Source organism: Arctopsyche grandis, chromosome 2 (genome assembly GCF_051622035.1).
Source record: "Arctopsyche grandis isolate Sample6627 chromosome 2, ASM5162203v2, whole genome shotgun sequence".
Taxonomy (NCBI): domain Eukaryota; kingdom Metazoa; phylum Arthropoda; class Insecta; order Trichoptera; family Hydropsychidae; genus Arctopsyche; species Arctopsyche grandis.
The window spans coordinates 7,374,666-7,398,945 of NC_135356.1; the positions used below are offsets into that span (position 1 = coordinate 7,374,666).

At 36.8% G+C, this 24,280-nt stretch overlaps 1 protein-coding gene across 1 annotated transcript in view; it reads right to left on the reverse strand.

Annotated features, from left to right (window-relative positions):
• The window catches only part of sls (sallimus), a 107,494-nt gene that overhangs the window by 50,927 nt on the left and 32,287 nt on the right, over positions 1–24,280 (reverse strand). The window contains exons 10-27 of the mRNA XM_077446056.1: positions 23,471–24,271; positions 23,127–23,378; positions 20,418–22,924; positions 20,151–20,345; positions 18,609–20,013; positions 18,245–18,532; positions 17,896–18,127; positions 17,642–17,813; positions 17,232–17,418; positions 16,212–16,551; positions 14,773–16,090; positions 13,866–13,995; positions 2,802–8,819; positions 1,445–2,359; positions 1,119–1,168; positions 798–889; positions 490–710; positions 90–164 (exon numbers count right to left, since the gene is read on the reverse strand). Of these exons, the coding sequence (XP_077302182.1) occupies positions 90–164; positions 490–710; positions 798–889; positions 1,119–1,168; positions 1,445–2,359; positions 2,802–8,819; positions 13,866–13,995; positions 14,773–16,090; positions 16,212–16,551; positions 17,232–17,418; positions 17,642–17,813; positions 17,896–18,127; positions 18,245–18,532; positions 18,609–20,013; positions 20,151–20,345; positions 20,418–22,924; positions 23,127–23,378; positions 23,471–24,271 (15,198 nt within the window). The remainder of the gene's footprint in view (positions 1–89; positions 165–489; positions 711–797; positions 890–1,118; positions 1,169–1,444; positions 2,360–2,801; positions 8,820–13,865; positions 13,996–14,772; positions 16,091–16,211; positions 16,552–17,231; positions 17,419–17,641; positions 17,814–17,895; positions 18,128–18,244; positions 18,533–18,608; positions 20,014–20,150; positions 20,346–20,417; positions 22,925–23,126; positions 23,379–23,470; positions 24,272–24,280) is intronic.

Genomic DNA, 24,280 nt, shown 5'->3' on the forward strand with positions numbered 1-24,280 from the left:
TGAATTATACATATGTATGTATGCAAATACGTACATATATTTAAAATTTATTTTTAGATTTAACACATAATCATAGTGTGCGTGCATACCTTTCAAAGCAGCTTGAAGTTCTTCCATATGGGTAACCCATTCTGGTTTACGATACTCCTTAGTTCCCAAAATACCTGAAATTATACACGAAAAACATTATAATCTACATGAAAAATAAATACCAATTGTTATGCATGTTCTTTGAGAATTTTTGATGAGAAGTGTGTAGAGCATATCAAAGTTTTGAATATAAAAAGTTATGAATATAAAATGGTGGTATGGGGGGTTGGGGGGTGGGGTATTTCTTCAACGTCGAAATAAAAATCTGAAAAATAATAGAACGAATAGACATAATAAAACCTGAAAAACAATAAAGCGACATATACACGAATAAGATTAGTAGTAAAATTCTTTCGTGGGTCCGGTATGTTTTATGCGAATCAATTTTGTTCATGTTACCTTCTACTTCTAATTCTGTTATAGTCGTTGCTACTCCTAAGGGGTTGAAAGCTTCGTATTTTATTTCTCCACAATCATCCGGGAATACTTCTTTTATGGTCAATATAGAAGTGCCGTCTTCGAATTCTTCTATTATGAATTCTTCAGAATTCTTGATTTCTTCGCCCTGTTTGAACCATTTACCTTTAGGTTTGGGCTTTCCGATTGCCTTAGATTCGAATCTTGAATATTTAAAACAATATTTTTAGACACACATTTTCCCACAACATGTATTATTTTATCTTAAATTGATTAGAAGAAAATAATACCTTGTTAGTTGACCTTCATTGGTCGATAATACCACTGGAAGAGCTTTGGTGATTTTCGGAGCGAAATCTTGTTCAACGTCACTAGTGATTTCCTGTTGAAGTAAAGCACAAATATTACACATATTTTATTCTAAAAAGTTTAGTTTTTTAATAGCTTTTCAAAATTGGTGTATATACATATAACATGTATGTACATATAAAACTATATAAATAAAAAAAATCATTAATTTATAATATTACATATCAGCATGAACGTTGGGTCTACTTCTAAAGTATGTAACTATTCTAAAAAGTTGACAAATTAAATTATATTATGCTTACTTTGTCACTCAATATATCTTCTTCTGAGCCACTAGGAATATATTCATAGGCTGAAAATTAAAATACAAAGTGTGAATAAATAACAAAATACTCATACACAGCGAAATATTTAGAAAGCATTTTGGGGTCGGAGGAGTTTCGTAAATACATTGTGCATTACTCCCGTGACGTGCTAGTTATATCTAGAAAAGCGATACAGGTAGATATATCATAAAAATAATATAAAGGAATGCTCGTGAACTGGGACGTACTACACTTGTTAGTTAAAAATGGGTATAATAGGAGAGAAGCGTTTGTGTTTTTGAGGATTTGTGTGGGTACAGTACCTTCGACGACCACGTGGGTTGTGGAGGTTGCTGTGCCGAACTTGTTACTGGCATGACACGTGTAAACACCTGCCAATTCGGGGAAAGCCTCCTTAATGATTAACTCGCAGACGCCTTCTGAATCCTGGGTTATCACTACATCTTCCCTTCTCTTCACTTCGCGGTCCTTGTGTGTCCATTTCACCAAGGGTGCAGGCTTAGCCTTCACCTTGCATTTGATCTTTATCTCTTCTCCATCCATTACTTTCTCCTCGATTGGTTCTTCGATGAATTCTGGAGCTAGTCCGGGGGTCGTGTCATCCTTCTCCAGGACTGACATGGTAGCCGTGAAAGTGACAGATCCGGCTACGTTCTCAGCTCTACAAGTTACCTCGCCACCGTTGCTCTTTGTGACGTTTTCAATTACCAGAATACTCTTGTTTTCCATGTGAGCAATGTGCATGTTATCTTCACCGGAGACGATGGGCTTGGCATTCAAGAACCATTGGAATGAAGCGTTCGGTATTGCCGTGACATCAGTTTCCAATATGACGACCTCGTCTAATTGGACATTGCAAGATGGGTAAGTTCTTACGAATTTTGGAGCTATGACTTCGGTGTCTTCTTCGCTGGTTAAGTTCACCGAACTGGAGGATTTGGTGACTCCTTTGTTTTCCTTGATTACGATCTCGTATTTTCCGGTGACTTTCTTGTCCAATTTTGATACTCTGACTGTGGATTTGTTCTCGGTGGTGACGATTTCGAAGACTTCGTTGTTGGTTATCTCTTTTCCATTCCTCAGCCAGATAACAGTGGACTCTGGGGATGCCAAGAATTCTACTTCTAGGTTCAGCTCGTCACCGAGTTTCTTCACTTGGGCCTGAAGAGGGCGTGTTATTTTTGGTAATAAGGGAATGTCATGTATTGATGGTGTTTCTGTAAGGGATTTTTATTCACAAATTAGCGATACATGTACAATGTTTTTATTATTATTTACAATTTTTTTTGGTTAAATCATGTTAAAATGTGTGTTTGAGAGCAAAAAATGGTGATTTATTAACACATAATGTTGAATAAGTATTAAATCACACACAATGAAATTGTGAGTTATAAGACAGAGATAATATGTAATGTGATATTTTATAAATACTACATATAATACAAGTAAGCATTCCTTGTGGATTTTTTTTCAACACACAATGTATTTTGAAATTGAACGTACTCTACTAAATAGATTTTACGAAAATATAGAAAATACCTAAAAATGTGGTGCAAAAGTTAAAAATAGTGAGGAAACCGCTTAAAGATTTTTATGCTACTAAAGTGAAATACATACATATATAATGTATATAAATGGTGAGTATACAAGAAAAATTACCTTCTTTTGGAGTGATTGGTGCGGGCTGATCCTTCTTCGGGATCGGTTTAAGCACAACATCTTCTTTTGGTTCTTCCTTTTTGGGTTGACGTTTTCCCCGAGGCCATATTTTAGGTTCTTCTTTTTCCTCGACAGGTTGCTCTTTCTTATGTATGGGTTTCAATGAAACTTCCTCAGGTTTGGCTTCTTCTGGTTTTTCCTTGTGTGGTATCTGTTTTAAGACAACATCCTCGATTGGTTGTTCCTCTTTTGGTAGTCGTTTGCCTCTTGGCCAAATCTTTGCTTCCTCTACTTCTTCAATAGGTTTTTCTTTCTTTTGAATTGGTTTCAAAGACAACTCCTCTGGTTTTTCTTCAACGGGTTTATCTGTCTTTGGTATGGGTTTAAGAATAACCTCTTCCTTAGGTTCTTCTTCCTTGGGACGCCTCTTACCACGTGGCCAAATCTTAGGTTCCTCCTCCTCAATTGGTTTATCTTTCTTTTGTATTGGTTTCAAAGATAATTCCTCTGGTTTTTCTTCAACGGGTTTATCTGTTTTTGGTATTGGTTTAAGAACAACCTCTTCTTTAGGTTCTTCTTCCTTCGGACGCCTCTTACCACGTGGCCAAGTCTTAGGTTCTTCCTCTTCAATTGGTTTATCTTTCTTTTGAATTGGTTTCAAAGTCAACTCTTCCGGTTTTTCTTCAACGGGTTTATCTGTCTTTGGAATTGGTTTAAGGACAACCTCTTCCTTAGGTTCTTCTTCCTTTGGTAGTCGTTTACCGCGTGGCCAGATTTTAGCTTCTTCTTCTTCCACTGGTTTTTCTTTCTTTTGAATTGGTTTCAAAGACAACTCTTCCGGTTTTTCTTCAACGGGTTTTTCAGATTTAGGAATTGGTTTAAGAACAACCTCTTCTTTAGGTTCTTCTTCTTTGGGACGCCTCTTACCACGTGGCCAAATCTTAGGTTCCTCCTCCTCAATTGGTTTATCTTTCTTTTGTATCGGTTTCAAAGACAACTCTTCCGGTTTTTCTTCAACGGGTTTATCTGTCTTTGGAATTGGTTTAAGAACAATCTCTTCCTTAGGTTCTTCTTCTTTTGGTAGTCTTTTACCGCGTGGCCAGATTTTAGCTTCTTCTTCTTCCACTGGTTTTTCTTTCTTTTGAATTGGTTTCAAAGACAACTCTTCCGGTTTTTCTTGAACGGGTTTATCTGTCTTTGGAATTGGTTTAAGAACAACCTCTTCCTTAGGTTCTTCTTCTTTTGGTAGTCGTTTACCGCGTGGCCAGATTTTAGCTTCTTCTTCTTCCACTGGTTTTTCTTTCATTTGAATTGGTTTCAAAGACACCCCTTCTGGTTGTTCTTCGACTGGTTTTTCGGATTTTGGAATTGGTTTAAGAACAACCTCTTCCTTAGGTTCTTCTTCCTTCGGACGCCTCTTACCACGTGGCCAAGTCTTAGGTTCCTCCTCCTCAATTGGTTTATCTTTCTTTTGTATCGGTTTCAAAGACAACTCTTCCGGTTTTTCTTCAACGGGTTTATCTGTCTTTGGAATTGGTTTAAGAACAATCTCTTCCTTAGGTTCTTCTTCTTTTGGTAGTCTTTTACCGCGTGGCCAGATTTTAGCTTCTTCCTCTTCAATTGGTTTATCTTTCTTATGAATTGGTTTCAAAGACAACTCTTCCGGTTTTTCTTCAACGGGTTTATCTGTCTTTGGAATTGGTTTAAGGACAACCTCTTCCTTAGGTTCTTCTTCTTTTGGTAGTCGTTTACCGCGTGGCCAGATTTTAGCTTCTTCTTCTTCCACTGGTTTTTCTTTCTTTTGAATTGGTTTCAAAGACAACTCTTCCGGTTTTTCTTGAACGGGTTTATCTGTCTTTGGAATTGGTTTAAGAACAACCTCTTCCTTAGGTTCTTCTTCTTTTGGTAGTCGTTTACCACGTGGCCAGATTTTAGCTTCTTCTTCTTCCACTGGTTTTTCTTTCTTTTGAATTTTTTTCAAAGACAACTCTTCCGGTCTTTCTTCAACGGGTTTATCTGTCTTTGGAATTGGTTTAAGAACAACCTCTTCCTTAGGTTCTTCTTCTTTTGGTAGTCTTTTACCGCGTGGCCAGATTTTAGCTTCTTCTTCTTCCACTGGTTTTTCTTTCTTTTGAATTGGTTTCAAAGACAACTCTTCCGGTTTTTCTTGAACGGGTTTATCTGTCTTTGGAATTGGTTTAAGAACAACCTCTTCCTTAGGTTCTTCTTCTTTTGGTAGTCGTTTACCACGTGGCCAGATTTTAGCTTCTTCTTCTTCCACTGGTTTTTCTTTCTTTTGAATTTTTTTCAAAGACAACTCTTCCGGTTTTTCTTCAACGGGTTTATCTGTCTTTGGAATTGGTTTAAGAACAACCTCTTCCTTAGGTTCTTCTTCTTTTGGTAGTCGTTTACCGCGTGGCCAGATTTTAGCTTCTTCTTCTTCCACTGGTTTTTCTTTCTTTTGAATTGGTTTCAAAGACACCTCTTCCGGTTTTTCTTCAACGGGTTTTTCAGATTTTGGAATTGGTTTAAGAACAACCTCTTCTTTAGGTTCTTCTTCTTTTGGTAGTCGTTTACCGCGTGGCCATATTTTAGCTTCTTCTTCTTCCACTGGTTTTTCTTCCTTTTGAATTGGTTTCAAAGACAACTCTACCGGTTTTTCTTCAACGGGCTTATCTGTCTTTGGAATTGGTTTAAGAACAATCTCTTCCTTAGGTTCTTCTTCTTTTGGTAGTCTTTTACCACGTGGCCAGATTTTAGCTTCTTCTTCTTCCACTGGTTTTTCTTTCTTTTGAATTGGTTTCAAAGACAACTCTTCCGGTTTTTCTTCAACGGGTTTTTCGGATTTTGGAATTGGTTTAAGAACAATCTCTTCTTTAGTTTCTTCTTCCTTTGGTAGTCGCTTACCACGTGGCCAGATTTTAGCTTCTTCTTCTTCTATAGGTTTCTCTTTCTTTTGAATTGGTTTCAAAGTCACCTCTTCTGACTTCTCTTCAATGGGTTTATCTTTCTTTGGAATTGGCTTAAGAACAACCTCTTCCTTAGGTTCTTCGTCTTTTGGTAGTCGTTTACCGCGTGGCCAGATTTTAGCTTCTTCTTCTTCCATTGGTTTTTCTTTCTTTTGAATTGGTTTCAAAGACAACTCTTCCGGTTTTTCTTCAACGGGTTTTTCGGATTTTGGAATTTGTTTAAGAACAATCTCTTCTTTAGGTTCTTCTTCTTTTGGTAGTCGTTTGCCGCGTGGCCAGATTTTAGCTTCTTCGTCTTCAACTGGTTTCTCTTTCTTTTGAATAGGTTTCAAAGACACCTCTTCCGGTTTTTCTTCAACGGGTTTCTCTTTCTTTGGTATGGGTTTGAGAATAATTTCTTCCTTGATTTCTTCTTCTTTTGGAAGTCGTTTGCCACGTGGCCAAATTTTAGCTTCTTCTTCTTCAACAGGTTTCTCTTTCTTTTGTATTGGTTTTAAAGATACCTCCTCTGGTTTTTCGTCAACGGATTTTTCTTTCTTTGTTATGGGTTTGAGGACAATTTCTTCTTTGATTTCTTCTTCCTTAGGTAGTCGCTTACCACGTGGCCATATCTTTGCTTCTTCTACTTCCTCAATAGGCTTTTCTTTCTTTTGAATTGGTTTCAAAGACAACTCTTCCGGTTTTTCTTGAACGGGTTTATCTGTCTTTGGAATTGGTTTAAGAACAACCTCTTCCTTAGGTTCTTCTTCTTTTGGTAGTCGTTTACCGCGTGGCCAGATTTTAGCTTCTTCTTCTTCCACTGGTTTTTCTTTCATTTGAATTGGTTTCAAAGACACCTCTTCTGGTTTTTCTTCGACTGGTTTTTCGGATTTTGGAATTGGTTTAAGAACAACCTCTTCCTTAGGTTCTTCTTCCTTCGGACGCCTCTTACCACGTGGCCAAGTCTTAGGTTCTTCCTCTTCAATTGGTTTATCTTTCTTTTGAATTGGTTTCAAAGACAACTCTTCCGGTTTTTCTTCAACGGGTTTATCTGTCTTTGGAATTGGTTTAAGGACAACCTCTTCCTTAGGTTCTTCTTCCTTGGGTAGTCGTTTACCACGTGGCCATATTTTTGCTTCTTCCTCTTCCACTTGTTTTTCTTTCTTTTGAATTGGCTTCAATGAAACCTCCTCGGGTTTTGAATCTTCTATCTTTTCCTTGTTTGGTATTGGCTTTAAGACAACATCCTCAATTGGTTGTTCATCTTTTGGTAGTCGTTTACCTCTCGGCCATATCTTTGCTTCTTCTACTTCTTCGACAGGTTTCTCTCTCTTTTGTATTGGTTTCAATGATATTTCTTCCGGTTTTTCTTCAACTGGTTTTTCTTTCTTCGGTATGGGTTTGAGGACAACTTCTTCTTTGGGTTCTTCTTCTTTGGGTAGTCGTTTACCACGTGGCCATATTTTTGCTTCTTCCTCCTCCACTTGGTTTTCTTTCTTTTGAATTGGTTTCAATGAAACCTCTTCAGGTTTTGATTCTTCTGTTTTTTCTTTGTGTGGTATTGGCTTTAAGACAACATCCTCAATTGGTTGTTCCTCTTTTGGTAGTCGTTTACCTCTCGGCCATATCTTTGCTTCTTCTACTTCTTCGACAGGTTTCTCTTTCTTTTGTATTGGCTTCAAAGAAACTTCCTCTGGTTTTTCTTCAACAGGTTTTTCTTTCTTCGGTATGGGTTTGAGAACTATTTCTTCTTTGGGTTCTTCTTCTTTAGGTAGTCGTTTACCACGTGGCCATATTTTTGCTTCTTCCTCTTCCACTTGTTTTTCTTTCTTTTGAATTGGTTTCAATGAAACCTCTTCGGGTTTTAATTCTTCTGGTTTTACCTTGAGTGGTATTGGCTTCAAGATAATTTCTTCCTTGGTTTCCTCTTCTTTAGGACGCCTTATACCACGTGGCCAGATTTTAGTTTCTTCTTCTTCAACATCTTTTTCTTTCTTTTGTATTGGTTTCAATGATACTTCTTCCGGTTTTTCTTCAACGGGTTTTTCTTTCTTTGGGATTGGTTTAAGAACAATTTCTTCTCTGGGTTCTTCTTCCTTAGGACGCCTTTTACCGCGCGGCCAGAGTTTAGCTTCTTCTTCTTCCACAGGTTTTTCTTTCTTTTGTAAAGGTAAAGATGGGATTTCTTCTTCTGTTTTGTTTTTTTCCGTTTCTTGTGGTATTTCTTCCTTGGGGCGACGTTTTCCTCGAGCCCATAATTTGGGTTCTTCGATTTTAGCCGCAATTCTTTCGTTGTTTATGTGGTTTATTGTTTCGTCGTCTGAAATATTTTTAGAAATATTAAGCATCTGGCTTGAATCCGTTTCTTGGAATTTCCCTACATGACTCTTGGTTTCTTCTTGTCCTGCATCAAGTTTTAGTATCACTACATCTTCCTCTTCTGTAGAGATTTCTTCCATCAATACGGTGGTAGGGGTCCTATCAACTCTATCCAATTCATCTATCGAAAGACTTTCTTCTTGTTTTGTTCGTTTAAATGCTTTTAAGTCCACATTTTCCAATTGAGTTTTTTGTAATTGTGTTTTTTCAGTCTTTGTTGGCTTTAACGAAACTACTTCATCTTTCCAAGATTTTGCTTTGACGTCTTCCCGAATATCTTTTACAACCCTTTTCGGAGTCCGTACCTTTGTAATATCTTCCGTTTCTTCTGTTTCGTCTTGAATTGTTTGTTCTTCGGAAGTCTTTTTGGTTTCATCCACCTTTTTACCTAATTTTAAAATGCTTGTATCTTCTTCATAATTTTGCCTATCAGTGTATACATTTTCTTCCGTAGTTTGTTTCTTATCGACTACTTTCTTACGTAATACACGTCTTTTTCTCCATGGAACCTGTTTCATTTGCAACTTTTCTTGAGTTTCGACACCACCCCTTACGTTAAGTATGTTACTAGATTCTGTTGTAGTATAATTAATCGTGTGAGTCGTATCTCCATCCACAGTCTCTTCAACTTCCTCATATTCGTCGTAATCCACGTCACTTTGTCCAGTTTTCGTTTTTCTTCCAAAACGTTCTGTAAAAATAAATATTATTACATTCCGCTTCATCAAAATATTCACCTACATGGAATCTGAGTAATCCTGGAATTTATTGATTCATGTATACATTACCATTTCATGGCTTATTCTTATCATTAACAATAATATTTCTCCGCGTTCTTATTTTAATACTTGCCTTTTTCTAATTAATATCTTCAAATAATTTTTGTTAAAATTATTTTCGAACAAAATATCATATTGGGACGCAACCTTCAGTAAGAGAAGAGTATTTCGTTTAATTCATTAAATGTTCAATGTTTTGTCTCAGATATGAAGAATACTTTGTACAGTTCTAATATAAAATATATGCTGTTTGATAATTATTACAGAAAATAAAATAAACCTTGGCTACACAAAACGATTTCATGATCAAAATCATAAATTTGTAAAGTGTTGTGAGATTTATTTTTTTGCATATCGCGTTGTATATCGACAATTACACTGTTTTATGTTTTCTTTCAACTGTCTCTTTTCGTAAATGTATGGGAATTATTTTCAAAATGTATAATATTTAATTTAATTTATTATATCTTTTGTTTCAGGATTCTTTGATTCACAAAAATGCCAACTAATTCTGATTGTGAAGATTTATTACATGTTTCGGAAAACATACTTGAATTAATCGCGGCGTGATGCCAATTCTAGATAACATACCAAGGAAAAATTATCAGATCAAAACCACAAAAATAACTACTTAGCAGAATTATGATTGAATAACGAGGTCAAACTGGAGATGTATCAAAGTTAGTATTTATGTATCTTTATAATTAATTACCCTATTTTTGCATTTAATATTTGTGACAAAGCATCAAAATTTAATTTTTCATATACATACATTGTATTTTTAATGTCTTTAAAGAAATTTGCAAAAAAAAGTTTGGAAAAGTTAAATTCGAAGATTACTTTATGAAGTATGACAGTATATTTTTGATGTAGATTATAAAAACAATTTTTAGCAGTGTATCTCTCCTATGTATAATATATATATATATATATATATATATATATATATATATATATATATATATATATATATATATATATATATATATATATATATATATATATATACATATATGAACCATATCAAATTGACAATTGTTTCTATCATGAAGTTTCATAATAATAATAATGGGTTAAACGGGAAAGCACTCTAGGTAAGCGTCATTATAAAGCGACAATAATTATTACAAAAACAACAACAAAGTTAAACATAATTAATAAAGAAAAAAGTAGAAGCACAATTAGGTAAAATGTATAAATGTGTCACATAGTCAAAAGCAGTGTCGTTATTAGATAGAAAGCGATTAGTATATTGAGATATTTGTTGTAAATATGTTCGAGAATTTTTTCAGTTTTATTTTTGTTTTGTAATATTTTCTGCCGTTTTTGTTTTTAATTTAACTTTATTTCGTGTTCTCCTTTAACCTTACCAAAACTTTTTTTATACTGTTTTAAAATTATATTTTCGATTTGTTTATATCGGTTTTATGCACGTTGTCGTATTCATAGGTGGTTCGGTTCTTCTTGGCACGCTAATAATAATAAGCAGGGGGCGGCAGGTGCGCGGGCGCCCCCTCTCCACACACCTGTCAGTGCCGTGCGCCAGGTGAGTCGTGTGCAACTCGTTCGGGGCGCCATTCAGTCTTCCCGCGCCGCCCTGTACACCAGTCTTCTCTTTTCGTTTCGGCGTCGTGCGGTGTTAGTGATCTCCATTTATATCAAAATATATATATAAAAATGAGTGGCCGGTGATATAATACAGTGTCGTCCGTTTGTGTCTTATTTATAAATATTTTATATATATAATATGTGGCTCGGTGTTTCGTGTGAGTCATTCGCGCGCGCCTTTCACCTGTGCGTCGTCGCTCTATACATATCAGTCTAAATATGTTTATCTAAATATATATATATATATCTTCTTATGTGTTTTTTGGTGGTGTTTAGATAGAGGGGGGTGAGTGGGGGCGTGGTGGGGCGGCCTGTGTGTTGTTTTTGCAAGGCACATGCTACGGCGAGGGCCTAATTTGGCTCGCAGCCACAATAATAGCACTGGATAGTGCGCACGGCCCTGTGCTCACCGCACCATGTGCCCTGCGCTGTTGATTTTTGTATATATATATTTTTTTATATTAAATTTGTTGTTCCACCACTGGCTCCATTGAAAAAATGCCACTTTTAAAATCATTCAAATTTTATTTAAGAATAATACTTCAAAAAAAAAAAATATTATAACAATACATATAAGCTTATCATATATATATATAACACAAATGTATAATATGTTTTTTATATTATATTATATATTCAAATACAAAATATTTCACAATTTTTTTGTTGTTTTTTTTAGTTACTTTTTATTTATTTAAAATTTACTTCGATTAAATTAATTAATAAGGGTGTGCTCGCCAAAATATAATTTCAAAAAAATAAATTGTAATTTTCTGTACAAGTGAAAAAAAACCTACATTAATAAGAAATATCCACACGAACTAGATATGTAAGTATTATAAAAAGAAAAATAAATAAATGGTTGTTTATTTTAAAATGGCATTACTCTACTACCTATTTTTTGGTATGCAATTGTATAAAAAAGTGCTTGTACGTTCACACTGACGAACACGATCTGTATTTATCTCTTTATATAAAGAATCTACACATTTATATTGGAGCTTATTGAGGACTTTTGCGTGGACGTTGGCCATTTTTTAGACCACGGCCCACGTTCAAAGTCCACAATGTGCACCGATGCGAACTCCACACGTTCGTGTTCGCCGTTGTAACACAATTTAAAATGTTCCTAAAATAAGTATAATATATGTATATAACAAAAAAAGAGATATTTTTACTCGGTTTAAGACACATTTAAAACATAATTTTTTAATATTAAATAATATTTGAAAAAAAAAAAACACTTCGTTTCACCAAAAAAAGAGCACCACGTTATATTAAAAAAAATATATATAGCAAAAATTTATCATCACAAATATAAACACAATATTTTTAAATAAAATAAAATTGCAAATATAAATACAAGTTTTTTTTATGATTTTTTTCAAAAGTACCTGGGCATAGTCTCTTGCTTTTCTGGCGCAAAATAAATATGACATGAAGTAATTATACATTTTTTTGTACTTTTTTTTATACGTGCGTCTCATTTGACAGCATGGCCACACTTCGTTCTTTAATTTTCTTTAATGATATATATTGTATATACATATATGTATATAGAGAATGATGATTTGTGAACTATGGACTTCGAAATTCCTTCAATGACACAAATATTCGATTCTTTACTTGAAAATCGTAAACGGATATGCAAACTTCTTAATCTTGAGTTTTTTTTAATGCAATTAATGTTTCAATTATTCGATCCACCACAATTTCAAAATGATGATTTATGACGATACGTGTAGGTATTTTTGTTATTTCGATGAGAGCAGACATATCTATATATATTTTTGGGTTTTTATTTTTACCTTCTTCTCATTTTAAATATCTAAAATTATTTTTGATTTGTTTTTTTGAATGTTTTGTGTTTTAGTATATTTAAGGTGATAATTATGTTTGGCAGTCATTTTTGTTTTTTTTTTTGTATTTTTTTTAAATTAATTTTTCACGAATTCTACGATGTACGAGTGTGTTGTTATACATCGAAGTATACAGCGTAAGTATTTCAATTGATTTATTTTTTTTTTAAAGAAAAATGCATTTTTGAAAAATTCAATACGCAATATTCTTCGATGATTTTTATTGTTCAAAATTTATTTTTGATATTCAAAAAAATAATAACAGTGTCTACTGTATGTTAAGACAGTGGTTGCCGCGTGTGCGAATTTTTTGTTTTGATTTTTTTTAAGTTTTATGGTCAAAGCCTTTTTTTGGTCAAAGACTGAAATACGCACTCACGGTCACCCCTGCATAGCTGGCGAAAAATGTGAAAACATCTAATGAAGAGGCATATGACGATTCTAAATGTTTTTTTTTGTGTGTGGATAGCATTCATAACTCGTTTACAAAAAGTTATTACGAATTGATAAAAGAAGGGAAATATTCATGCTAAGACGTGATGCCTAGATAAAATTAAATTATGATGTAATTGTTACCAATATATGTAATATATCAAAACTCTACAAAAACAAACAAAAAATAAAAATAAAAAAAAAGAAATAAAAAAAAGAAACGTGATAAACATACGACAATGCTCCGCTCAAATGTTTGGAAAACGCACTTACAAAAAATTAATATCTTTATATATATATTGAAAATCATGCAATATTAATTGCAGCAGTATCTGCTGTTTATTTGAATGCCATACTATAATAAAATAATGCAAATAAATAATATGTGTATGAAGTGAAATCATTCAAAAAAAAAATAAAGCTAGGTTTTTTATTTATTAATTTCGTTGCCAAAAACTGTTATATTTCAATGCACATAACATTTATTACATATAAATGTATATTTATAAATATATACAAATACATATTTATATATACACGTTCATATGATAATAATAATAATAAAAATGGTGAATTTTTTATCATAGCAAAGAATTCTATGGCACAAGTACTTTTTTTTTCATTTACTTCTGAAAAATTCAGATTGAATCATAAAAGCCCACATGGTGTAAAAAGAATGAGCCATGTATAACATAATGCTTGTTATGTTTCTCAGAAATTGAATCATTCTCTACGTACTTATTTGCATTTTGCGATTTTTTGCAACAACTTTAAAAGCAAATGAAGCAATTTCTGGGATGATATTTTTATAGCCTCAATAGACTTTACATAATGATAATGAAAAAAAAAACGAGTAACACAAGTGTTTTAATGTTAAAAGGAGTGGGTGAACAATGCTCTGTATGATATTTTTATTATATAAATATAGTCTCCATGCACCTTTTAAATATATATTTTTTGTTTCAATATGAAATAACAATGTTATCACCCATTCCTTTTTGGTATAGAGATCCGTAGGTGAGTGTTGTCGGCTGGAACTGATCAATATCTAGGGCTTACTTTTAACGACCAGCTTTGCTGAAGTCTCCACCTGTCCAGCTGATGATGTGGCACGACAGGTAAATATACCGGTATCCTCTTCATACGTGTTCGCGATGAGGAGAACTGCATTGTTGCCCTCGTGGATCATCTGCAATCGAAATACATTCAAAATATTGTTTTGATTGATTTATATGGAATAGTGTTTCTCAATCGATTTAACTACATATAGTGACATTTCGAATTAAGGTTGACTACTAACTGATAGTAGACTGAATGTATAATATTAATTAACAGTCAATTGGCGTTGATGTATCATTTATAACAAAGTGGCCAACGACTATTGTATGAATAACAACTATAATATTTCTCCTACGAGTTCTAGGAGGAGTGCAGTAGATACGATTTTAACACTTTTTAAATGTCACTATAAAATTTGAATTATATTTGACTTCAAAATTTAAAAAAAATTTAAGTCTTTTACAGATATATGTATGTACCTACATATAAGGCATTTTCAATAATTTAAAAAGAGCTGTAGTGATTTGAAATAAAATTTATAAGCAAAAAATTGTAAGCAAAAAATATCGGGCTATAAATATGTATTATTGTAAATATTTTTCACTAAAAAGTCTTTAATATTTTTAATATATTTATAAAAATATTTTTTTGGATAATCTAATATATAATTTTGAAAGAGACTTTGTATATAAGGTTTGTTTGGAACATAGAAAACAAATCAATGTTTCTATGATGACAATATCGATATCGTTGAATATATATTTTTTATTTTTTTTATTGTTTTGCCATGTTTACGCTGTTTATATTACAAATACCGAGCGAAGCCGGGTAAAACCACTAGTTATCTTTAATTTTAAGTATCTATTTGAGAAACAGTATCTAGCTTGAAGCTTTTAAAAATGCTTACCTGAAAATCTGGCGTTTCAGGTATGAGAGCTCCTTCGCGCAACCACTGGATGCTGGGCTTCGTCTTGCTAGTGATTTGCGTCTTGAATTGAGCTGGAGCTCCCTCGGAGACCGTAACGTCCTTCAGAGGTGTCAGTTTTGGCAACGGTTCTGAAGTTTCAGGAACTGATACCGTCAAGACTGCAGTTGCTGTTATTTTTCCTGACGAATTCGTTGCTATGCACTTGTATGTGCCCTCGTCTTCGGGGAACGCTTCAGATATCCTCAAAGTGGCGTCCTCTCCTCGCGTCGTCATTTGGAAGTACTTGGAGGGTTTGATGACTTTGTCACCCTTCATCCATTGAACGGAAGGCGCTGGCTTTCCGGCAATTTTGCATTTGAACTCGACCGACTGGCCCTCTGTTATGGTCTTATCTTTGAGGGGAGTCAGGACTTCGGGTGATTTGTTTCCGGTCGTGGGTGTTGGTTTGCTCTTCATCGGAGAGCTGGGTGCATTGACGTAGCATTCTGAATCACATCTAGCCTCTCCAGCACTGTTTATAGCTACGCACTCGTACTTTCCAGTATCTTCAGAGGTGGCTTCGATGATCAACAATGTGAAAGTTCCATCTTCTTCTAAGACCTTATTCCTCATATCGGGTTGTATCTTCTTGCCATTCTTGAGCCAATACACATCCAATGGTTTGGTACCGGTGACTTTGGTGTCAAATCTCACCAATTGTCCAACTGGAACGCTTGTACTTTGAGCTGTCAAAGAAAAGCTTGGAGGTATTACGCCACCTCTGCCCTGTCGTTTCTTTTCTTCTACGACCAAATTAGCACTGCATTTCGCGGTACCTCCGCGATTTTCAGCTATGCAAGCGAACACAGCTGAATCCTCCATGAACACTTGACGAATGATCAATACGGATTTGGTGCTGAACGTGTGGATCTGGAGATCTGGAGAATTCTTGATCGGGAAGTTCTCGCGATACCATTTAATAGTAGGTAGTGGGTCTCCGTCGAACTCAACCTCGAACCTGGCCTGTTCTTGTTCGAAAGCCCGGCATGGTTGCATCTTCTTGGTGAAGACGGGTGGGTTTGAGGGTTTCACGGGTCCTTCGACCACTCTTTCCTGAGTTTTTCCCTTGTGTTCGACTTCGGTTGTTTCGGTGGCTGTGATCTTTCTGGTGATTTCCTTGTCGCCGACGATCTCCTTCTGGGTCTGTCTCTGTTTAGCGACGTGAATTTCTTTACCGTGCACGGTTGACTCAGATGGATCAGGAATCCTGGGTTTCATCTTGCGCGTTTCTGTCGTTGTCTCAACTTCTTCTTGCTCCCTGAAACATGCATCGTAATTTAATATACAAATTATAAATTAAGTTGTCAAATAAATTGTTTGAGCCATAAACTTATCCCTCTCCTTTCATAAAAATATAAAATATAGGAGTAAAAACTTACAGATTTTCTTGATATTTTTGAGCCATTCCCTTGGCGATGGAGCTTTGGACTACTTTCTCTCCAGGAATTGCGAATTGGTGAGTAGATTCCCTCAACCGCGATTCCTTCACGACCTGGTCATTTTCAAGCTCCTGGAGCTTATTGTAATAGTCTTCGCCCTTCTTCTTCTTCACAGACTGCTGCCATTCAGTTTCTGGTTCCTTCAGATACTTCTGCTTGAGATCAGGCCTGTGATCGTAGGCACCTTGGCGAGCCAGCGTCTGCCTCTCTTCGAAAGTTTTCTCCAATTCAGTGTCGACCCTTTCCTTTTGGTACTGAGTTAGATCGTAGTCATACCAAGCTGATTGCATAAAATATAATGACAGTTAAATTACATCAAAATTCATTCATTTCGATCGATCATTTCTATTCGGGACAATATATAATGAAAGCTCATACCTCTACTTTAGCGTGGCTATATAAGCGCGAAGCTCGCGGGGGCAGATTATTTTGCAGATGGGTCTGCAAACGTGGGTGTTATTGCGGATGACGGCAGCAATCAGAAGCGGGGGAAATTGGGATAGTATTTTTTTTTGTGTGTGTCACATTTGATGTGAGTCAAAAGCTTGTCGCGTGTTAGTGCATGGGTTTAGAATTTGTGAAAGTTTTTTATGAGAGAGAAAAAAATACTATGTTCTAAATTTAAAGTGAAAAAAAAAACAACACTCGAAAATTCAAGATAACCGTTGATTTTGAGAGACTAGTTAAACTTAGAAAAGTATTAAAATTTAGTTTTTTTTTAAAGTGATCAACTTTAATAGACCTCGCAACTTCTAGGAACTACCCACTACATACTATCACCAGCCAGCCCGTTTGGCCGTCTTATTTTTTTTATTAAGCCATATTATTGTTTTTATATGTAGTATCAAGATGGCAGTTTTGTACTGTCTTTGCATCTTGTATTATTATTAAAAATAGTAAAAATATCGATCTTAGTTTGTTTGTGATGCGTAAACGATTCGGTGCATTGCTGAAACTTACGTCTTGGTGAGTTTTTAAGAACTCCTCTGTAATCGTCGTGTCTTGGGATGACTTTCAATTCGGTTGAGGCAACTGCCTGACCAGCTGAGCTTCTAGCTATCACTTCAATTTTGCCAGTATCGTATTGTCGAGTTTTTGGTATGTCCATGTGATACATTCCGTCGTATGTTAGTTTGTAACGGGAGCCCTGAAATTTATACAAAAATTTTTGATAATAAACAAAATCTTTCTACCATATCTATGTATGTATATACAAGTCTAAATTAATAAATATCTTTTTCATACTGTTGAATTAGCATAGTTCAAAACCTGACTGAGTCAGTCGAGATATATGGACTTTGGTAAATATATAGTATGTTATACTAATACTCTACTGTTCCATTGGGTATTACATATATTATTTAACTTACATTGACAACAGTGTTTCCGTTGACCAACCACATGACACGTGGTTTGGGATGTCCAGTGACGCGGCAGCAGAATCTGGCACATTCTCCTTCTTCTACAGTCGCTGATTCAGGTTTGCTGACGAATACAGGAGCTGAACGTGGTTTGGTATCGTCTGTGGTGTCTTCAGGAACACTAAAATGAATGAATTGACATGTTATAGTTATAATGAAAACCATTGAACAGACAAATGTGAAATAAAATTAAACTTTCTTACATCTGCCAAGCCGCTTCCATTTGCCTGATCTTCTCGATACTCTTCATGTGCTTGGGTAATTGAGAATCGTATATTATTCCAGGCTTGCCGGCTGTCTTGATGATTGCTCTAGTTTCGTCCATTCCCCACAAATTGGTAGCTCTGCACAAGTATTCTCCACTGTCTTCAGGGTATACCCAACCGAAGTTCATAGCTACGTATCCAAAGTCATAAATCGGCGTAAATCTATTTTCTGAAAGGATAAACATATATGTGTTAAATATGTATTATTTTTATTTAATTTAAAATTTCATACATACATACATAAAGCATATGTATGTCTAAAAATGGAATAAGACTGGAAACTTACTGTGTGGCAATGGTTTTCCATTGAAGAACCATTCCACTTTCATGTTAGGATCACCAACTGGAGCCAATTGACATTCGAATTTAGTAGATTCCATCTCTACAAGACTTTCTTGGTTTAGAATTTGAGTAACAAATCTTGGAGGTTGTTTCCTGTCTGGATCGTAAAGATCGTCTTCAGTGAGGAATATTTCTGAAGTATATTTCTTGATGGTCGCCTCCATCTGCATCAAGGTCTCAGACCTCTTCATGCCCTTAGGCACTTGGTTTTGCAAAATGATGGAAGGAAGTTCTGAAAAAGGCGAGAAAAAATTTAGTATTCCATATTTTTTTATATGTATTGTAATGCTTTGACAAATTTTACCCACCCTTGCAAGATACTGTAGCTCTGGTGAAATCTTCACCCAATTTGTTGACAGCACGACATGTGTACTCTCCGGAATCTTCAGCATACACGTACAAAATATCCAAAGAGACGAATCCCATGTCGTATACGGTCCTGTACCTGTGACCGGATGGTAACGGTTTTCCGTTGCGGTACCATTCTATTCTCAAATTTGGATCTTCCTTTGGTTCAACTCTGCATTCAAAGCGAATCGCTTCAGACTCTTCGACTGTGTGAGATTGGATTTGAGTAATGAACTTGGGAGGAGACATTGCTGGGTCTTCTTTTGGTCCTTCGGTAATGGGTCCTCTTTCTAATTCCTTGATTTTCTCACCACTCATACCTTGTGGAAGTTGAGAATCCAAAACGATATCACGCTTAGCACTGCAGGTGACTTTGGCGACTGTTTTAGCAGATCCCCATCTATTAGTAGCCCTGCAGACGTATTCTCCAGAATCCCTAGCATAGACGTAATCGATGTCTAGAGCAATAAATCCAAAATCGTTCAACATGTGTACTCGAGAACCAGTAGCAAAAGGTCTTCCGTTGAAGAACCAATCGATTCTCATCGATGGATCTCCGACTGGTTCGACCCGACAGTCGAAGTGAACTGGTCCACTTTCTGGTACATCGATGTTGTCCTTAATCTCAACGGTGAACCTGGGAGGATTAGGTTGTTCTTCCTCAGTAGTGATTTCATCCTTTTTGTGTAGAGTCTCTTCCAACTTTTGAATACTTTCAGTACCGCTCTTGAAGTTGGATGGAAGTTGGGGCTCGAGAATGATACCTTGTCTGCCTTTGACTTGCAACTTGCAAGACACGGTAGCTTCACCGTGTTTATTGGTAGCTTTGCAAGTGTACAATCCGGAATCTCTTTGATAAACACCGGCTACTTCGAGGATGACAAATCCGAAATCATTGATGGTTTTGACCCTGGATCCGGTCAAAAGTGGTTTTCCATTATGGTACCATTCTACTCTCATGCTTGAATCGTTGACTGGTATCAAACGGCATTCGAAGTGAGCCAGAGAGTTTTCTCCAAGAACCAAATCAGTGGGTGTCGTAATGAATTCTGGAGGTGTTCCAGTATCTTCTTCCGCTGGGATATCTCCAGGTGCTCCTGAAAGTCCTTCGAGTGCTGCGATCTTGTCAATGGTTCCCTCCATTCCTTTGGGCAGCTGTGATTCGAGAATGATATTCCTTTTGCCTTGTACTTTCATCGATGCGGTGGTGACAGCTTGGCCATATTTATTGAAGGCTCGGCAAGAATATTCACCAGAATCTTCAGGGTAGATTGGTGAGATTTCAAGAATAACGAAACCAAAGTCGCAGAAAGTTCTGAAGCGAGATCCTGTCTTCAGCGATTTTCCATTCCAGAACCATTCAACCTAAAAAATTGAATTAGAAATGTTTTATTAAATTTAATTTATAAAATAATTTCATCGTCTGACCAGAAATTATTCTCAAACTATTTTTCCATCTTTATTTTAACAATTTAATTTGATAGTAATTTGCAATAACTCACCTTCAAATTAGGATCATCAGTTGGAATGAGGCGAGCTTCAAAGTGAGCATTCTCACCCTCTCGTAAACTGTCAAGATTAGAGAATGGCACAGTGAATACTGGAGCTTTTCCCTTTTCTTCAACGGTCTTCTCGTCCCGATTTTTGATCATCGAATCTTCCAAGTTTTGCAACTTCTCCAATCCACCCTCCATTCCCTGAAAGAATAGTTAAAATTATATCCGAAATCTTCAATTTTTAAACAAACAGCACATAGTTAAAATATTTACCTTAGGTAATTGAGAGTCCAAGATAAGATTTTCCTTAGACGTGCACTTCATGCAAGCTTTGGTTGAATCGCGACCCAGTTTGTTGGTGGCTATGCATTCATATTCTCCAGAATTTTCTTCATAACAATACAGAATGTCCAAAATGACGATTCCGAAATCGTGGAAAGTCCTGTAACGATGTCCATGTGGAAGTTTCTTTCCGTTGTAGAACCATTCTACTACCAAATCTGGATCGTCGACTGGAATTAATCTAGCTTCAAAGTGAGCGCTTTGTCCTTCGACCAGTTTCGTAATATCGGATATTTGAGTGATGAATTTTGGTGGTTGGGCACTTGGTGCTAGCGGTGCTTGAGCTTGCAATCCTTGAAGACTTTCCAATTCGCGGATTTTGGCCAACGAATCAGGCTGCAAGCTGTCGAGGTATACTCCTCCTCTTCCGAAGCATTTGATGGTGGCTCTGGTGGTATCTTCTCCGTATTTGTTGCTAGCTTTGCAAACATATTCTCCAGAATCGTGGGATTGTACATAAGAAATATCCATAAGGACGAATCCGAAATCGGATACCATCTTGATTCGGGTTGAGTGACGCAATGGTTTGCCGTTATGGAACCATTCCACGATCATGTCTGGATCATCGACCGGTATAAGAGTGCACTCGAAGTGAGCTGATTGTCCGTCCTTGAGACCTTCAAGAGATTGAATTTGTGTAGTGAATTTGGGCTTTTGTCCTTTGGTCTTGTCAACACATTCTAAGTTGACGCTTATCTCAGCTTTGCCCCACCTGTTTGTAGCTCGGCAGGAGTAAACTCCAGAATCTGCTATTTTGGTACCCAGAATTTCTAAGACCACCATTCCGAAAGCGTACACAGTCCTGACGCGATGACTTGCCTCGATGGGTTTTTCATTATAGAACCATTCGATAATCATCGACTGATCTCCAGTTGGAATAAGACTAGCTTCGAAATGAGCTATCTGTCCTTCGCAGATGTCTTCAATGTCTTGGAAAACTGAAGTAAACTCTGGAGGGCGTCCTCCATCGACGTCTGGAGCTCTCGAATCTGGCCTTTGGAGGGAATCTTCCAAGTTTTGAATTTTTTCCATTCCTTCTGCTCCTTTGGGATGTTGAGTACGTTCAATGAGATTCTCCTTAGATATACAATTAATAGATGAAGATGTGAAAGCTTCGCCTCTCTTATTATAAGCTTTGCACGTGTAAATTCCACTGTCTCTTTCGTACACATCAGTAACATCTAATGTGACAAATCCGAAATCACTCGTCATTTTGAATCTAGATCCATGTTCCAAGATCTTTCCATTAAGATACCATTCTATTTTCAAGTTTGGATCATTCTTAGGCTCAACCTGTCCTTCCAAGTGCAATGGCGCAGCTTCGATTATTTCGATCTCTGGCTTGAAAGGTACGATCCATGTGGGCTTATCAAATTCGGCGTCAGGAACTGAAGTTTGACGATTCATCTTATTGGCGAATGCAGCTTCAGCCTCATCCACAGCTTCCAAACCGGCTTTGCCTTGAGGATGCTGAGTCTGCCTGTAGATATTTTCAGCTGCAGTGCATCTTAGAGTTCCTGAAGTCGTAGCAGAGCCTTGTGTATTGGTTGCTTTGCAAGTATAAATTCCAGAATCTTCTTCGTAAGTGTGAGTAACATCCAAAGACACATATCCAAAGTCGTGAGTAGTCTTATATCTGGATCCCGAAGGTAGTGGTTTACCGTTGACGAACCACTCTATCTTCAATGTAGGATCTCTAGATGGTTCTACGTTGCATTCAAAGTGGATGTTATCAGCTTCTTTACAGACGATATTGTTAAGATGAGTGATGAAAACTGGAGATTCATACGTTGCTTCCTTCTCTTCAGGCTTTCCAGCCTTAGGTTGTTCCAGAGAACCGATGCGATCCAAAGATTCGGGATGCAGAGTATCTCCCAACAGCCAATGTCTATCTTCGATCTTGATAGAAGCAGTGGAAACAGCTTCGCCCAGCATATTAGTGGCTTTGCATGTGTAAATACCAGAATCATCTTCTCTCAGACCGTTTATAGATAGAGTGACGAGTCCGAAGTCGAATGTGCTCTTGATCCTAGAACCGGTCGTAAGTGACACGCCGTTCTTGAACCATTCAATTCTGAGATTAGGATCTGTGCGTGGTTCCACTTGGGCTTCGAGGTACACATGCTGTCCTTCGACCAATTTATCGTAACTCTTCAAATGCGTGGTGAAAATTGGAGCTTGGAGCGGGGTGGTATCTACGAACATGTCCGGTACGCGATTTTTGGCAGCTTCCTTCAATTGTATCTGTTCCCAAGCCTCCGGTCGCTGAGCGTCAGCTATAATTGTAGACTTAGATTTGACTTTGAGAGCTATCGAAGACACAGTACTTCCAGCATTATTGATCGCCTTGCACATGTAAAGGCCAGAATCTTCGTTCACCACGGAGTTGATGTCCAGCGTTACGAAGCCGAAATCGTGAGTGGTTCTGAATCGTGAACCTAAAAATAGCATATATGTTTGTATAGTATGAGTGTATGAAATAGTTTTAAAATAGTTCTTGTAAAAAGGCCAATGTCAAATTTGTTTGATAAAAGAGAAAAGTCGTATTGAGGAGCAAAACCGTAACTACTTGAGACTCACTACCCGGTCATTAAATTTGACATTGGATCTTTTATAACTACATTTAAAAAAAATCCTTACCCATTTTTAATTCAACGCCGTTTATGTACCACTCGAACCTCAAGCTAGGATCACCCACTGGAACCACGCGAGCTTCATAATGAGCGTGCTGTCCCTCCCACAGCTCCGAAGGTCCCGTCAAAACTTGGGTAAATATCGGTTTTTCGAATTGTCGTTCGGGCTCTTCGGTTCTACCTGCATGAGGTTGTTCCAATTTCAATATTTTCTTCATGCCCTCTGGATGTTGAGTGTCCAACTGTATGGAGGCTTTAGCTATAAATTTGTAACAAATATATGAAGTGTCAGTTTTTTTGGATAAATGGTAAAATATTTTCATATTTATAATACATAATACTATTACTCACTTTTTATTTTCATGGCAGCTGTGGTTACAGCCTCGCCCAGAGCGTTTGAAGCACGGCAAATGTAAACACCTTGATCTTCATCACGTACGTGAGTGATTGTCATCGACACGAATCCAAAATCGTGTGTCTTAGTGATCCTAGAACTGTCCTCCAATAGCTTTTCATTCCTGAACCATTCAACTTTGAGTGTTGGATCACCGACGGGGATGAGTCTGCAGTCGAATTGAGCAGTCTGGGCTTCTTGAATGTTATCAATGTTTTGAAGGGGCATGGTGAACACAGGACGTTGCCTGGTAACTGGATCGGGAATCTCCGGACGACGGAATGGCTCATTGGCTTCCAATTCTCTGATCTTCTCCAGACCTTCTGGTCTTTGAGAGTCAAGAATGATGTTGCTCTTGGCAGTCACAGTCATGGACAAGGACGAAGTGCATTGTCCCAGTGCGTTTATCGCTTTCACCGAATACTCTCCAGCGTCTTCAGGAACCACGTGTTGGATGTCCAAAGACACATATCCGAAGTCGAAAGTGATATGGAATCTGGCAGCAGATTGCAATGGTTTTCCATTGTGGTAGAATTCGATTCTGAGATTTGGATCGTGGACAGGTTCCACTTGGCATTCGAAATGGGCAGTTTGTCCTTCAAACAGGCTGGTGGTTCCTCTGAGCTCGGCAACGATCTTTGGTGGACCCACGGGTGGTTCTTCAACTTCCAATCTCGAAGGATGACCTTGAGCTTCCAATATGCGGATCTTCTCCAATCCATTGGGATGTTGAGTGTCGAAAATGATGCTCCTGTGACCTATGAAAA